General features: G+C 39.0%; 1 protein-coding gene and 1 long non-coding RNA gene across 3 annotated transcripts; one reads left to right on the forward strand and one right to left on the reverse strand.

Annotated features, from left to right (window-relative positions):
- Positions 1 to 5,381: 5,381 nt before the first annotated feature.
- LOC133731290 (uncharacterized) lies at positions 5,382 to 6,061 on the reverse strand. The gene is made up of 3 exons (XM_062158697.1): positions 5,841 to 6,061; positions 5,494 to 5,647; positions 5,382 to 5,399 (listed from the first exon to the last, which is right to left on the reverse strand). Exons 1-3 carry the CDS (start codon positions 6,059 to 6,061, stop codon positions 5,382 to 5,384), a joined length of 393 nt encoding a protein of 130 aa, XP_062014681.1.
- Positions 6,062 to 11,873: 5,812 nt separating this feature from the next.
- On the forward strand, positions 11,874 to 14,413 carry LOC133728424 (uncharacterized). 2 transcript variants are annotated; one of them, XR_009855846.1, is made up of 5 exons: positions 11,874 to 12,347; positions 12,483 to 12,679; positions 12,774 to 12,868; positions 13,603 to 13,681; positions 14,202 to 14,413. It is a non-coding gene; the product is annotated as an uncharacterized LOC133728424 (long non-coding RNA). The 2 variants fall into 2 exon arrangements; XR_009855847.1 differs by lacking the exon at positions 12,774 to 12,868.
- Positions 14,414 to 17,679: the final 3,266 nt, after the last annotated feature.

Below are 17,679 nucleotides of genomic sequence, written 5' to 3' on the forward strand. Positions count from 1 at the left end.
GTCCACTAGTTCTACTGATGATGGTAGATCCATTGATCTCAACTTTGGTTCCACCTATTCTACTGGTAATGAAGGATTTCTTGATTTAAATTTTGTTTCATATTCTTCCTCACACTTCAACACTAATACCAGTACAACTCTTTTGGCACAACAGGAGGACAAACATCCCTGCAACAACGAGGAGGAGATCACCAGGAGGTTCAAACTCTTCCTCTGTTCCCCGTGCACGGCGAGGACGTCTTTGGTAACCTGAAGGCTACTTCCGAGGAAGGTAGCGCGTTTGGTTACTATTCTGGTGGCTCAGGCGGTTACCACAGTGGCTCAAACGTTTCTCTTGAGCTCAGCCTCAATCCATCCGGAGCTGCTGACTAGGCTTAGTATAGCATGGTCCTCGTTTTCCTTTTTTTTTTTTTTTTTTTTTTTTTTTTTTTTTTTGTAATGTAAAATCAATAAGATGGTGTGCATGTTTTCTTTTCTTTTTGTTTAACCAACAACAACACCAAGGATCGAACCTTGGTCACCCAATACTATTTTCAAAACCATAAACAACTCTACTGCACACATCTTTCATAATGATGCAATAAAAACAATCACTCAAAAAGAATCCAACAATCAATTAAGTCGCATCGAGGTCTAGCTAGTATCCTCTGAGTCAAACCAAACACAACAATTTCATCGATAGGATTAGGGATTTATAAAGCTAAACACATCCTGAGTTAGCTAGGAAAAACCCACATCTTTAGAGTTACTCTTACAACTCTTATAGAATCTCGATAATTCCATCTATCAATTGCTTCAACAAAAACTCACCACAATTCAATCCTTAACATTTAGCGATTCAGAAATCGAATCACACTCCATATCACATAGTAATTCACTTGAACCACTATGGATACCTAACAAGTCACTAAAATCAATACTCAAATTTGTGTTTAACCACTTCATCTAAAATCAGCCACCAAAGGCGCACACTATCGTCCAATATCATTTTACAAAGAGTTGATTCTAACTCTCCCAATTATTTACTGACCAAAATCAACTCCATTGCAAAACATTAAGTGTCCCGCCTACGTAAACTTAAAACACCACACGACTTCAAATTCACTTCAGTCCATCTCCATATTACGATCCAAAACTTAAGAAAACTAGTTCACCACACAAAGGCCACAAAAATTCAATTCCCTTCACTTGAACAAAACTAGGTTCACAAGTCACGGTCAGGTCATCAACCCATGATGTTCAAATGAATAAATTTCAAATCCAGTTTTCTTTGTGAATCGTAAAGTATCGTTCCAAAATGATGCTAGCAACATCAACCACATATATAAGACACATCTCGCGAACTCAATTCAAATTCAGAATCACCAAAACTACTACTAATTTCAATTCTACCAACAATCCTGATTCTGAAGGAATTATAGTACTCAACGACAACCCAAAACAATGGTCGTTCATCTCTAACCATTGAGTACAAAATAAAACTCTGGTCTCGCACCTTAAACCCTGCTTAACAACTTACAATCACAAGGAAGAATTAACCACAATAATTTCTTCCCTAACCTCAACCTTACTCACAAACTCCACAAGCACATCCCATTACAAAACAGGATATCTAATCCCTGATACGTACGTCCCATCCAAACATCTGTACGTCCAACTTAAGAAGGCAAAATTTATATCAATTCATACTCGTATCCACACTAGGTACGTGCATAGGTCAACATTATGCCTTCAACCAACACTTCAACATCCAAAAGGACCTCACTTCCATAAAACAAATCTCACCGACTCATCAGAGTTAAATCTAGAGGTCTCTATTCCTCGAAGATTACAACCTGCGGAAACTAAACTTATTCTAATACGAACTTAGAAGACAACTCTACCGTCCTACTGACATACACGCTGTCTAGACCCCATACTAAGACATACCCAATGATTATACCAGTACCGAAGAGTATATGATGGGGATCCGCTGCAGACGGGCCATCACTCGGGGAGTACTGATTATCACCAAATATGTACCTTACGCTCTGATACCAAACTGTCACGCCCCGGATTTTGAATAACAAATCCAAATCCGAAACATGAATTATACAACTTAATAGAATAAACGTCCTGAATTTTTTTCTCACAAACAACCACACTTCACACCTCTCAATATTACAATAAATCAAATCCTCAAGTTAATTATTACAACACACTCTCACTAAATCAAATTGTAAGGCTCAATGAGCTTAACTCACCTCACTATTACAAATGCTGTAAAACTATAACAAATACTCTAACCCGCTCGATCACCGCCCTGATTCTCCTGACCTGCAGGATTACCCGCTACACCGTTTGAATAGTGTACCGGGATTGCAACAATACAAACCCGGTAAGCTTTTTGCAAAGCTCGTATGAGTAAATGAAAGGATTGCACGATTTAAAGTAACCAAATCAACTCATGCATAAATTTAACTCAAGTATTTTCTTTGCATAATAATTGAAGTGTACAATGTCACTTCAAGCATCAATCAACTCACATCTCAACATGACTACTCAAAAACAAACAACTGTTTACTCAATATATACTCACAGGCTTATGATTTATTTATATAAATCATCCCATGCAGTATATTATACTTACAGGCTTATGATTAATTAGATTAATCACCCCATTCAGTATATCATACTTACAGGCTTATGATTAATTATATTAATCACCCCATTCAGTATGTCATGTCATACCCAAGGGCATATGATAACTCGTTTATCCCCCAAGCAGTATGATGGCAGACAGACTAGAGCTCTAACTGTATCGTAAAGTGTCACCTGGGCCAAGGTTCACCTTACGAATGACTGCTTTTCTCAATTCACTCGACTCCTCATTTAATTCATCTCAACGACTCAACTATCGCACTTTACTCAATTACCCATTATCATAGACAACACAACATCTAAGATAAATCACATATTCCAAGGGTAATGCTCAAAATATAACTCAGTAAATCACACCATCCAATATATATTCCACGTAAATATATATATACGTAGTCACCCACACAAGAGTGACCACTAATACCAACTATAGTTCACATGCAATAAAATCTAGAAATTCATTTTTATAGTTTATATACATTTTACTTACCTATGGACCGTAGTCGATCAAGTCCATATAATTTAAAACAAATATTTATTTTCGTAAAACAATTTCCACAATTTCTCAATTAAATAAAATCACCGAATTTCGGTTCGTGAATGAACCATGTGCGATTTACTCACCTCGATATTCCCGCTGCGTCTTCAATTCAACACAATACACACCGAAATCGTTCACCCAAGGGAGACCGTCAATCACCTAATCACACATGACCTTAACTTAGCCAATAGCTCAAAAACATACTCAAACGACAATCCAACGGTCGGATCGAAATTAAATGATGATCCAACGGTCGGATCCTCACGGATCGCCTTTAGGATCACCCCCCAAAAATCATCACGAAGATCCAACGGTCAGATCTTCCTGAATCGTCCTTACTAACATCTTCACAAATTTATACAAAAATCCGACGGACGGATTCTCACGAATCGCCTCCCTAATCACCGTTTTGCATTTATACGAAGATCCAACGGTCGGATCTTCGCCCATGACCACACAAAGCCACTGGGACAGTCATAAGATCATCGTATCAAAACTACAAGTCCATCTGACGGTCCTAACTTCACATATCACAAATCTAACGATCGAAATCGATCGAAACTTAAAAATTCATAACTTCATCATACGATATCCAAAAATTATGAATTATATATGCAAACGATCGTATCGACACGTAGAACACAAAAATGGACAGAAACTGTCCTTGGGGTGTCCGGAGGTCGCCGGAAACCACCATCACAGTGGCGGCACCGCCACCCATCCAAAGTCAAAATTAGACAAAACTCCCAACATCAAAGTCCTTCAACTCAACTCCAATTTCACTTTTCATAACTACACCAAAGTCAGATTATAAGCCAAAAAGTAGAATTTTACCTCGCAAGTTTTGAAACCCGAAGAACCCTAGTTTCCCAATCTTCAAAATTCGATCACCCCGGATCAAATCGCTGCAAGCCTTCTTGGGGATAGCTTCTACTTCCTCTGGGCTAGAAAAGCCCTCAAAGAACTCGAGCTATAGTGGCCGGAGCTGGGAGAACCAAGGTGGCGAAGGAAGACGATTTCCAGCTCGGCTGTGCGGCTTCTCGGTCTTCTAGCGGCCACCACGATGGTTATCTCAAGTCGATGTCTTCTGGAAAGTTGTAGAAAACTTCACGGTGAGAAAAATTGCTTTTGGAATCAGGTCGATCGGAGGCCTGTAGAGGAAGATATGGCCAGACAAAGTAGAGCCCAGAAAAAGTGGGGAAGAGCGATTTCGTCTCCGACGAGGCTCTCTTCTCGACCTTGTAGAGCCTCATACAGCTCGTATTTCACTTCGATTTCTTCTACAAACTCGTAAAGGGGGTCGAGACCAGAAAAACCCACTTTGTTTCACATCAATCGGTGGCCGGATGAGGAAGAACGAATGTGACGAAGGGAGGGGGTCGCGGCTGGGCTCGGGAGAGAAATGGGGAGAAATTTCTGGAGTTCCAGAAATTCTGTCCTCATTTGCAATATTCGGATTTTTTTTCATATTTATAGAAAATCCCAATTTTCAAATATTCGTAACTTATTCATACGAACTCCGAATATTACGTTCCATATGTCCACGAACTCGTATCGACGCGCTCTACAACTTTCATGAAGGAAGTTTTCCCAATTTCCCAATGTATAAAAAGTCAACTCCTTTGACCCCCCCTAAAACGTTCAGTTTTCAAAATAAAATCGTTCGAACTAATTCCACACTCCTCTAAGCTTCGTACTCGTGTCCACGACCACGAAATCATTTCCAAAACGTCATCGGAAATTAACTTGAATTTTTCGGGTATTACAAGACATACCATCAGGCCCGGGGCTTTTAGAGAGATGCATTTGAAAAAGTGCTCCTTTAATTTCATCATTAGAGTATGGTTGCATTAACAACTCATTCATCCCTGATGTTACCTTCAGAGTAGTGGCTGCTATGATAGTTTGGATGGCTGCTATGATAGTTTGGATGGCTTCTAGTTTGGATGCTATGATAGTTGTCGACTTAAAATAACCTTTTGAATTACCTCAAAAACTCATGCATGCAGCATGATTTTCAAAATACCCCATTGGATTCACCTAGGACCAATTACACCATTTCACAAAAAAAATAATAGCTCGTTAGAGAAATATTTGTTGTATATATTGAAAAAGAATTTACTCATAATCCACAGCAAAAACAAATTTCTATGTCGAACCCAAAACAAGAGTACTTCGGCCATCATCTATATATCTGGTGCTAAACGATCACCCAATCCTACAGCAAAAACCAAAATAAAAATTATAACTCGAACACAGATTGATTAAAGAAAAAGTAATTAATTAATTAGTAAAGATTGAACGAGGCTCACCTCAATATCTTCATGATCGTCTCCTTGTGATTCTTGATTGTTGGCAGCCTCAGGGGGCTTGTGTTTAAAAAAGTTGCCTACTCGAACCAACATCGAGTGGACTGAATCTTTACGCAAGCAAATTTCATCAGTCGCAAACAGAAAAAATAACGGCCTGATTGCGAAAAAGGTTTGGGATCTCGCAGCCGGAAAAACCATGGGAGCCAAAATAATGATAAAGAAACCATACATGATCACTTCATGGTCGTCCCAGTTTCGTTTAGAGGCCTTTTTTTTTTTTGGTTCAGAGGCCTTTTTTTTTTGGTTGAGGGGATGGCTTATTGTCTAGTCTTATAGAAGAGTCAAACTGTTTCCGGGCTTTTGGATCCATGAGTATCTCATAGGATGAGTTGAGCTTTTGAAACTTGACCTTGGCATTGGGATCGTTTGGCCTCTTGTCTGGATGCAACTGCAAAGCCTTTGCTCTGTATGCCTCTGTAATCTCTTTCTTGTTAAGCTTGCTGCCTTCCTCACCAGATGGTAAACCCAGAACCCTATAGTGATCTACGACCACTTTCTTCTTCTCCATATTGATCTCTGAGATGGACGCGCAGGGTGCAGGTTTCTGACGTAATTTGAAAATTATATACAAACACCTAGGGTTAGAGTCCCGATTGTATCATACAAGAACTAGGACTATAGCTAGAGTCCATATCAGTTTAGAGTCTAGTTGTATTTTTTTTTGAAAAGTGAGTCTAGTTGTATATCTCAACTACAATTCATATTGATCGTGGAGACATATATATATATGAGAACAATTCTTAGGTTCACTCCTAGGGTGAACGAGAATATTCACCCTCATTGTCGATTAACATACTTTTACTTAATAAACTTATAATTCAACGGTTCATATCTTAAATAAGTTTTTTTTTTTTTTTTAGAATACATATATTAAATAAGTCTTTAAAGATTATCTCTGTAAAAAATCAATCAAATCAGAAATCGTTTAATTATTTAATTGAATCAAACAAATGGATAGTTCTAACAACACTTACTACTGTTATGATGAATCGTCCATGTATTTCATAGAAATGAATAACTAAAAGGTCTTCAATTTGATTGGTTTTTTACAGAGCTAATCTTTGTATTACGATATACAACATGAATGGTTGGATTATAAAATTATAAAGTTATTATATCGCAAGAGAGGGTGAATATGCTCATTCACCCAAGGGGTGAACGTAAGAATTGTTATTTATTTATATACAAAATCAATTGATACCAAAATTACAAAATTGCCCAAAAAAATCGTATTGTTTGATTACTGAGTCGTTATTAACACAATAACACATATAGCAAACACAATATGAGGGCATTGTTAATCATTGTGGTACATTTTTTTGATGCAAGGAGGTCAGCCCTATTTATTGATAAAAAAGTGATTACAGAGAATAGAATTCAACTGCTACAGCAGTAATAAGAAAACTAGGAGAAGAAAAGTAAAAATTATCCTGCACTAAATCATTCCCATGTGCAGCCAGCAGATGGGCAACCATATATGTTTGTCTTCCTATTAGCATAAACTATCCTCACATTACACAAGTCCTCCAACATCAAGCTCAGCTGCTCAGGTCTTCACATAAACAACTAAGTGTCGTAGAGAGCGAGCCAAGTTGCCTCTGAACCTCCATAGCATCTGTTTCCAAAATGGGAAAATGCTCATTTACCCAATTTTAGCTTAAAATTTGCCCACTTGCTCCACCAACTGTTTTTTAACTCCATTTACCCAAAACACTCTAAGAGATTATTTCCCCTTTACCCAATTAATTCTTTTTTATTTTTTTTTGAGACTTTTTTGCCCTTTCCTTCTTTTTCACTTAGAGGGAGAAGTCATCCTCCACCTTGCCGGCCTCTGGTGACCAGTGGCAGGGCGCCGACGACCGGTGACCGGAATCCGGCAAACGCTGACCGGAATCCGACGACCGGTGACCGGAATCCGGCGACCGGTCCCTAATAATATCCAGTAACCATATTATTGCCTCCCAGTAATCATATTATTGCCCCCCAATAATCATATTATTGCCTCCCAAAAATCATATTATTGCCGTCCAGTGAATTGTATGAACTCTCAAAACCAAAATGAATACACTACAGGCACAATTGATCAATTTATAATCATATTATTGGCTCCCAATAATCATATTATTGCCTCCCAATAATCATATTATTGCCCCCCAATACAAAGTCCAATGTCTCTACTGCCTCCCAATAGACCACCAAAAATGCACATTTTTGTAGGATTCACATATAATTTGACTTTAATACACAGAAAACAACATGTAACTTATCAAAACACCACACTATAGTAATCCCTGTCCCTCGTATCAAAGTCTACTGGGGGCCAATAATGTGTCTACTGCCCCCCAGTAGACCATCAAACAAACCCCACAGTTACATTGCAATGTCAGATTACTTACATTGTTGAACAGATAGTAGATCATTGGCCTCCAATCCAATAGACATATAAAAAAAAATGCTATTCCTTGCAAAAAAAAAAAAAACTGAACAACAATACTTAAAAAAAAAAAAACGCAGCAACCGGAGTAATCCATGTCACTCCTCCGGCGACACCAGCAGCGCCGTCGCTCGGCCCAGACGAACGAGGACCTGCAGCGCCTGGGATATGCAAAGAGAGGTGCAATGTCTCTGTGGTCGAGCACAAGAATCGAGGTGAGGAAGAATTCTTACAAGTCGGGGGTGGACGCCGACGTTCCTATCCGACCCGAATTCCCACATCGGGACCAGCGCCTCCGGGAGCTTCCAGCACGAGCAGCAGCGACTGGGACGATGGGCTTTGACGGTGGGCTCGAGGTCGGCGAAGATTACACCTGGGATATGCTTGCCGGCACCGATCTCGGAGAAGAAGATGGTGGGCTCGAGTTCGGCAAAGATTACGCCTGGGACATGCTTGCCGGCACCGATCTCGGAGAAGATGGTGCTGAAGGCGTCGTGGCTCGGCATCTGGCCGTCCGGCTGGGGGGGAAGGGGGAGAGAGAGAGAGAGAGAGAGAAATCGGTGAGGGGGGAGAGAGAGAGATTAAAATAAGGGTAATTATGTCAGTAGAAGTTAGATTGGGTAAATGGGGTCAAAAAACTCTTAGTGGAGCAAGTGGGCAATTTTTAGGTTAAAATTGGGTAAGTGGTCACGGCCCCTTCCAAAATAGCCGGACTGAACCCATGTTCTGCCTCAAAATGAACTGCATGCATGCAAGCCTGCACCTCAGCATATTCTGCTGAGATTGAACCCCTCATGCTACCTGCTCCACCGCCCAGCATAGTTTTATTTGAATCTCTAACAACAAAACTGAATCCCCCAGTTCTAGTTTCATGAAAGAAAGAACCGTCGACATTAATTTTACACATACCTACCGGAGTAGCCACCCATTTTGCTACCCTAGCTACCTCTACGAGTGTTGTTATGAGAGTTGGAATTATGGTACCTAAACTCCTCAAGTTGAGAAACTGACTTAATGATCACATCACAGGCCATGCTAGCCTTAATTATCCTCCCAAGCACGAGAATTCCTCTCTCTCTCTCTAGATACTCCACAAACGACAAAATAACCCCCCTAAATCACTTAAGACAGTCGACTTGCACAAAAGCTCAACCAAAGTAAAAGACTTAAGTTATCGATTGTGGATGAAAGCAAACCTGTCACAAAATACCATTCTGCTTCAGAACTTCCTGTGTGTAAGGGCAGTCCCTACAAATATGCAAGGTAGATTCATCCCCCTGACCACACAACAAGCACACTTTTGACTCCAACTCAACTCTCTTTGAAGCTAGTCGTTCTAGAGAGGGTAATATATTGTGACACACCCTCCAGATGAAGATCTTGGCTGCATTAGGAATTAAGAATTTCCAAAGCTTCTTCCAAAACCCACCATTCACCATCAATTCTAAAAGCAGGCCCAGAGCTGCTTCTGCTTTTACCTTCAAAAAGCCGGTGCTTCCTAGAGAACCGGGCTGTTAGGAACTTTATCAAACACCAAAGTGGGTTGTGCTTAGGGGCGGATCCAGGAATGAAAACCTGGTGGGGCTAGAACTTCTTAACAAAAAATAAAATAATATATATATATATTGGCAATAGAAATTGATTAATTGATTAACACCATGTCTACAAAGAACTCTTGCAAGTCGCAACAGACCACATACTTCATGTATAAGAACACAAGCATGAATAAGAAAAAGAACAAAACAGAAGCATGAATTAGAAGGAAAACATGCCCTTTATTGATTACCATACAAACAAAAAGACTCAATTTTGTTCCTTTGATCTAAAGCTACTACAAAAGATTTAGTTTTTATTGATCACTATGCAAACAAAAACACACATTTATAATCAAACACAAGATGTGGAAGCAAAGCTGCTCTGTACCTCCACTAGCTATAAAACGCTTGTCCTTACTGGCTTTGTAATTGACAAACATGTTAAAACTAGTTCTATAACATCACCTGGCAAGTTGCTAATTCTATCCAACTCCATTCTCAGTTTGGAATTGGACTTGTGTCTTTTTCTTGGCTCCATACCAAATTACCAATCACTTCCCTTTATTCAGAAATAGGATGATATATATATTATTAGGCAAGGGCCGCTACAAATGCAGCAGAATATAATTTTATGTCAGAGTTGATATAATTGACTGGTGTTATACTTTTAAAAAAGCTTCCTTTGTCAAAATAAAATTACTTTTAACAAAGATTCAAGCTTGGTTTTGATATCAGCAAAGAACAAATTTCCTACATACCATTAACTTTCATAAATTGAAGAAATACATAAAAACAAAACTGGGTCATAAACATGAATGCAACAACCCAGAGCTTTAATCAAGAATTAAATCAAAGCTTGAGTGAAATAGAGAAGAAGAAGCTTTAAAGACCGATCAGAGGAGAATGGGCTCTTGGACAGTATGACGGAGTATCGGAGAAGAGTGGAGTCGTGGAAAGACCGAATCTGCTGCATTCCTGCACCTACTAATAGATGAGAGTGGAGTCATGGAGAGTATGACGGAGTAGCCGAAGGGAGTAAAGACCAATCTCCAGTTATGGGTGGGGCTTCAACAACGAAACGAAGTAGTTTCATATATAGTATATGTAGGTAAAATTTTTTTCCCAAAATTCCTGGTAGGGCTTGAGCTACCCATCATTGTTTTGGATCCGCCCCTGGTTGTGTTTATAAGCAGGGGAGCTAAACGCAGCCTTAGCTACATATTTCTTATCCGGAATTGCAAATATTCTTTTGGTTTAGTTGAGTGTGTGCAAAGCTAATTTGTAGAACACGTTGTTTTTATTTTATTTTATGGAGTGATCAAAGAAAAATACCCAGAATTGAAAATGTAATGGGAAGAGAGAAAACGGCAAAGGAAAATAAACCTGAACTGCCTCGGGTCTCCTATAACAGTCATTGCATGCGTCTTTCAACCGTCCGTTTCTAACTGAAGCAACCTCCACTCTCTTCTCTCTCACTCTCAGATTCTCAGTCTTGAATCTCTCTCCTAGTCTCTTCTCTCTTATTCTTTCAGCTCTCACAGTCTCACTCTCAGATTCCCAGTCTTGAATCTCTTTCTCCTAGTCTCCTCTCTCTCATTCTTTCAGCTTTCACTCTCAGATTCCCAGTCCTGAATCTCTTCTCCTAGTCTCTTCTCTCTCAACAGTTTCTGGAGGCCGATCAAGAATGTCAAGCGGCTCAAGCCAAGAAGAAGTGATTGGAGCAGGAGATAATACCGGAGAGGGCGATGGTGTGAGCTCCGGAAATATTCAAGGAGCTAAAGTGAAACAGTTCGATATTTGATCTGTAGTCTCGGTAATTGCTAAGGACCTTTGAGAATATTTTCTAAATTCTTCTTGAGGTGAAGCTTTCCATTTAAAGGTTTGATATTAAAGTACGCTTCACGACGAGTTCATGATAATTTTTTGGAATTTTTTTTATATGGGAGCTATTTATTACTAATTTCTGAAATTTAGAAAATTATTAAAGCAAAAGGAAAATGTTATGGTGCAATCTTGGCCGTCTGTGTATTATTTGTTTGATCAGAGCTATTGAAAATCATTCAAGGAAGGACCATATATAGAGTGATTCTTGCGTGGGGCAGCTACACCGCCACGTGATGCGGCTAACCAATCAGTGTCCAAGAAGGAGGGTATTTTGGGTATTTCACATTTAAAAATCAGGGACAATTTCTGAACAAAGACAAAAAAAATTGAGATTTGATTGGGCAGTCACACCGTACACGTGGTGCGGCTACCCGCACCTAAGAATTGGCCCCATAGATATAGCCTATCGACAATTCAAAAAAAAAAAAAAAGTCGAGAAAAGCCATCAACGACCTGACGAACTGCGTAGTGATCGATCGGAACCTCTCCATTTGGCGAAGATAGGGCGGCGCACCGGTACCGTTCGGTTCGTCTTGACGACGCCGACGTGCCTCTTGTCACGGATAGTCCATGCAAGGAGCGAAGAGAGAAAATCGAGGCTCGAAAGTTTCTAACTTTCTGGCGGTTCCGCAGCATTTTCCGGCGATCGTTTGTCGTGCATGAGGTACGAAGTGTGACCTGCTCTTCGAGCTCTACATGTTCGTATAATTAGTTTTCGATTTTGGTTGGGTATTGGCGGATTGATGATTTGTGTTTTTCGGTGTCATCGGACTTCGTCGGAGTTCACTGTTCACGGCGGCTTTCTTGTGTTTTTGGGTTCATTCCCGACAAAAATTCTCGTCCTAGAACTGGAATTGGAGCTCGGTTATGTTCAATTCATGGAATGGTTTGGTTGGAGAGCTCGTTGGCGTTCGCTGCTGGGAATTCCAGTAAATAACAAGGTGAGCTATTTCTCCATGGAGAATTGAAATCAGTTTTGTGTTTATCTTCAAGTTTTCTGCCTGAAATTATTGGAATGGAAGTTTGTTAATCGAAATTCCATGTATTGGCTTGTTATGTGCCGGGTAAAATTGTAGAGGAATGAGCAAAGGAAGGGTTTTTCCCAGCTAATGTGTTCTTCGTCAAAGGAGTGAACCCCAATACCCCATATGTTTTAGTCTTGTTTGGAGTCGAGTTCATGAGTGGAAGGCCGCAAGAAGGGACTTTGTGGAGCTGGACCAAACTTGGGTGTGGAACTCTAGAATGAGAGTGGTTACTATGATTTTCACCAAAGGTAATGATCTAAAAATAGATAAGAATTGCTGTGAAATGGTTGGAGTATGAAGTTGATTTGTTTGGGAGTTTATTAATTGCATAATTTGTTAAAGGTAGAGAGTCTTGGTGGCTGTAATCAAGTTATTGGAAGTACAGCGTGCTTTTGGACTTGTTGACGTTGCAATTTGGGCTGGTGGTGAATTATAAGGTTTGATTGTGAGTTGTCTGCTTGATAATTGATATGTGATTGGTGACTAAAAATCAAAACGCAAGTTGTGGAAAGCATAAATTGCTCGATGTGTAAAGACTAGGAATCGAATGTTGATATATAGATCTTTGGGTAACTGCATCATGTATTGACTAATTGGTCTTAAAAACGTGGAATGAAAAAGAAAAGAACGATGACTGTAAATTTGGATGCTATACCATTTGCTAGTGAGACTATGAAACCGAGAGATGGAAGTGTATAGATTGTTAGTTAATCTGGTATATGCTAGTTTCCAGTAGAACGATGACTGTAAATTTGGATGCTATACCATTTGCTAGTGAGACTATGAAACCGAGAGATGGAAGTGTATAGATTGTTAGTTAATCTGGTATATGCTAGTTTCCAGTATACTCTGTTTGTCATTAATTATGATACTGGACATAAGTTCTAAGTATACATATACATTGTGTGTTAATGGATGACGTAGAACTTGGGTTCATATGAAATTGTCACCAAGTAAAACTCGGTTATTGAGTGTGAGTTTGGCTTAAACTGAAGAGTGGTGTAAAAGGGTAAATAGTTTTGGGTGTCCTAAGAAATAAAAAGGATGACACCCGATAAGGAAAGGAATTCATTTTGAAGGAAAATAATTTAAATGGACTTGGTAGTATTTTCAGTGTGTTATTGAATGGAATTTTGTTTTAACACTAGAATACTATTGTTGTCGGACTTAGGGGCTCCAATTACCCGAAATGTGAAACGTGGTGGTGTTGGCCTAGGAAAGCGAATGCGTTCAGAGCTGCAATATTCCAGGTAGGGGATTCTGGACTTGCCTCAGTAATTTTTATGCATATATTTTAAGGAAATTAATGATGCATGAAAAAGAATTTGGTTTTTATTGCATTTTCTATGAGTTATTGTTTGATGACCTGAGAGTGAAAGGAGCATAGCGACTTCCTTGGGTTTCGATCCCCTAAACCTCCGGAGGGGCTGTATGGACTGAAGAGTGTCTGACATCCTTTGAGGTGTGGCACTGCTTCTAGGTGATACGGCGTAAGTGGACACTCTCGCTATACCTTGTCTGTGTAAACGATATTAATCTTGGTAAGGTTGTAGTTGGCATAGCGAACGGTCATCAGGTCTGTTTCATTCTTCTGGGCCCTATTGTATTTTTTTTTATATATACGAACAATGGTTTTGTGTTTTCGAACACGTTTGTTTATATGCATCGTTTTCTCACTTACTTTGCCGGCACCATTGTTTAATTGTTTTTACACCTAGCTGAGGTAGAGTCTTATTGAGCAGCGAGGACGAAAGCTCACCCCTACAACAGTTTGTGGATGCAGGTACTGTGTATGAAGACGAGATAGCTGGACGACGCTGGGTGTGGCTTAGTTACATTATATTTCAAATTATGTCATTGACGGAGTTAGATCTGCATGACAGGTTTTCTTGTTTCTTTTACTCCCTCACAATTTGTTTATCGAGTTTGTAATTGTTCGTAAAGTACCGGCCCTCTTGTAAATTTTTCGGATGGTGATCTTGAACCGGACTAATATTCGATAATTGTTTTCAAAGGACTTGTATTTGTGTTTAAAGAATTTTCCGTTAGCTTTATAGTTTTCACCTCCCTTAAACAAATGCTTCCGCGCTCAAATTTTTGTAAGGCACTTATTAAAGTATTTTAATTTCCTTGTTTTGCCTAGCAGATTCTTAGGATTTGAGTTAAGAATCTTGGCTTGAGTTCTAGGAATCCGCGGCACTGTAACGTACTCGATTTGATGAGGTGCAAATCGGGGCGTTACAGATAGCGAGGGTGACTTGGATGGAGGGTACGCTGACATCGACAAAGCAACAGTTCCAACAGTCGCCCAACCTCCACAGACCTGGTGGCCACGCTTGAGAACCACAGTCTCAAACTTTGGAAGACGCCATCCGGAAATAAAGAAAGGTTTCCAACTCGTTGTAATGGTGGCCGAGTATCCCTATACTATTGTTCTTGAGCTTCCGAGAGTGGGTGACAAGATCGAGTGGCTACGTACTTGCTCCGACGAGGAGCGAAAGGAATGAGTGAAACTGCAGCTATTTATATATATAGAGAGGCTTTCTACTAAGGGATCCCTTTTTTTAGTCTATTCTAGGGATAGGGAATTAAACCAAGTTTTCGATCACATTTTGGCATCTCAACCGTTCTGTTTTTATGCCCTAATATGTAGATTATTTCTGCAAATTTTCAGCCGAATCGATGATTGTTAGGGTATCAAACTAGATTAAATCAATGAACGAACGAAATCTGTCAAACTTGAACCGTTCATACTTATAATCTTAAATTGTCATTTTGCATACCTTAATGATAATCAATTTGGCTGAAAATTTACAGAAGTAATCTACACATTAAGAACTAAAAACTGAACTGTTGAGATGCAAAAATATGATCGAAAAGTTGGTCTAATGCCTTATCTCTAGAAAAGACCAAAAAATGGATCCCTCACTAGAAGGGCCTTGTATATATATATATATATATATATATATATATATATATATATATATATATATATATATATATATATATGCTAAGGAGGTTCGTTCCTTAGCTAAGGAACGGATTTTCATATTTTGACCACTTTTCGATCACATATTCACATCTTAACTGTTCAGTTTTTAGGTTCTAATGTATAGATCACTTTTGCAAATTTTCAGTCAAATTGATGATCATTAAAGTATCGAACTTGATTAAATCAATGAACAAACCGAATCTGTCCAACCTGAACCGTTCGTGTTCATAATTGTAAATTACAGTTTTGATACCTTAACGATCATCAATTTGGCTGAAAATTTGTAGAGATGTAGGACCTAAAAACTGAACAGTTAGGATGTGAATATGTGATCGAAAAGTGGTCAAAATATGGAAATCTGTTTCTTAGCTAAGGAACGGACCTCCTTACCAGAGCAAGCTTGTATATATATACAGAAGTCAGTTATGTTGATGAAAAATACAGAAGTCGGTTCTTGGATTGGGAGGTTGAGCTACATATGTCTTCTCCCTAATTGCAATTATTCTTTTGATTTGTTGAGTGCGTGCAAAAACATGCATAAACTAATTTGTAGAACAAGTTTTTATTTTTTATTTTTTAAATACTGAATGAAAAATACCCAGAATTTAAAATGTAATGGCTAATGGAGGCGGGAATGGCAAGGGAAAAGAAACCTGAGCTTTAGACCCGGCTTCCTATAACAGTCATTGCGTCTTTCAACCGTCTCTAACTGAAAATTAACCAGAAAAATTTTCACTCTCTCTTAGTCTCTTCTATCTCACTCTCAGATTCTCAGTCTTTACTGTCTTTCTCCTAGTCTCTTCTCTCTCGTTCTTTTAGTTTTTAGTAAACTAGTTTATGGCGGTTGTTCAAGATGTCAAGCCAAAAAGACGCCATTGACGTCGGAACTAATACTGGCAATGACAACGGCAACTAGTTGGACGGAGAGTACCATGATATTGACAAATAAAGAATTCCAAGAATCGCCCAACCTTTAGAACTGGATACCTGGTGGTCACGCACTAGAACCAGCTTCTCAAACTTCGAAAGACGCCACCCGGAAGTCAAGCAAGGTTTCTGACAATGCTAGGATGAACGTTTTCTGGATGTCAGGGATTGAAAGCAAGGTTGCTATTGTGAAGTTACTGATAACAAAAATTTGCAATACACACAGTAATTTGTTTACCCAGTGAAAACCTCAAATTGAGGTTAAAAACACTGCGGCTCTAACTCTTGAGAGCCCAAATGAAAAGCAATCCACTAATAGTGAAGAAAGAGTTTCATACAAACATACAATAGCACTAACCAAGGCTACAATCACTAGACTATCTAGATGATGTATTTGACTTGAACCTCTTGTAACTTTTTCACACGAAAGCTTCTTGACCTTCAATCTTCTTGCACTAGGAATTTCTCCACTGATCTCGAGAGAACTATGCAAGTGTATGAACGACGAACCACTTTAACAAGGAACAAGTGATTCTAATGATACAAACCAAAAACTCTCTTCCTAAGAATGACAGATAGATGTGAAACTCGTAATATAATAGTTAGGCTAGTTTGCTAATTTAAGGATAGAAGAGTGTAGATATTATCTTTGCCATTGGTATATTTGTTGGCATTCCATCGACATATTTATGGGGAAAATACTCCAATAAAATAAGTAAAGGGAAAATTCTGTTTAGTCCATATATTATGCCTCTCTCGTCGTTTCAGTCCCTGACATTTCAATTTCATCTGAAAAGTCCCTAATTAAGGTCCATCTTAATCGGTTCACTCCGTCTAAATAGTCTGTCAACTAGCTGACGTGACACACAATTAGACGCCAACTCAGTGCCATGTAAGCCAGGTGGATGGTATAATGTCCACTATACCCCTGTTCTTCCTTCTTTCTCTTTTTTTCCTTTTAATTTCGTTCAGTCTCTTTCCCTTCTTTTCTTTACACACAAAATCCAGCACTACCGAACAGAGCCTTGCGTTGAGCAAAATCCAGAGAAATTTTGAAAAATGACCAAGTTTTGGTCATCAATTTGATTTATAGCCTTGTTTTGTAAAAGAGTTGAAATATAACCAAATGATAGTATAAAATGTCTATATTAACCTTCATAAAAGATAAACAAAGTAATGGAAGTTGATTATTCTTTCTCCCCCTCTCCATATTCATTTGATGCATGCATGTATAGCTTCAAACATGGGGCACACGACTATCTTGAGAAAGACAAAAGGTGCAGAAGACTTTCTTGTAGGAAACCAAGTGCAGCTGCCCAAGTGCCCATG

This window comes from Rosa rugosa, chromosome 2, assembly GCF_958449725.1.
Source record: "Rosa rugosa chromosome 2, drRosRugo1.1, whole genome shotgun sequence".
In the NCBI taxonomy this organism is placed as follows: Eukaryota; Viridiplantae; Streptophyta; class Magnoliopsida; order Rosales; family Rosaceae; genus Rosa; species Rosa rugosa.

Excerpts from the sequence above, each read along its gene's own strand:
- LOC133731290 (XM_062158697.1), bottom strand. The coding sequence starts at position 6,061 with ATGGAGAAGAAGAAAGTGGTCGTAGATCACTATAGGGTTCTGGGTTTA. Across the intron at positions 5,648-5,840 it reads GATCCAAAAGCCCGGAAACA|GCCGTTATTTTTTCTGTTTG; the intron begins GTTTGACTCTTC and ends TTTCGCAATCAG.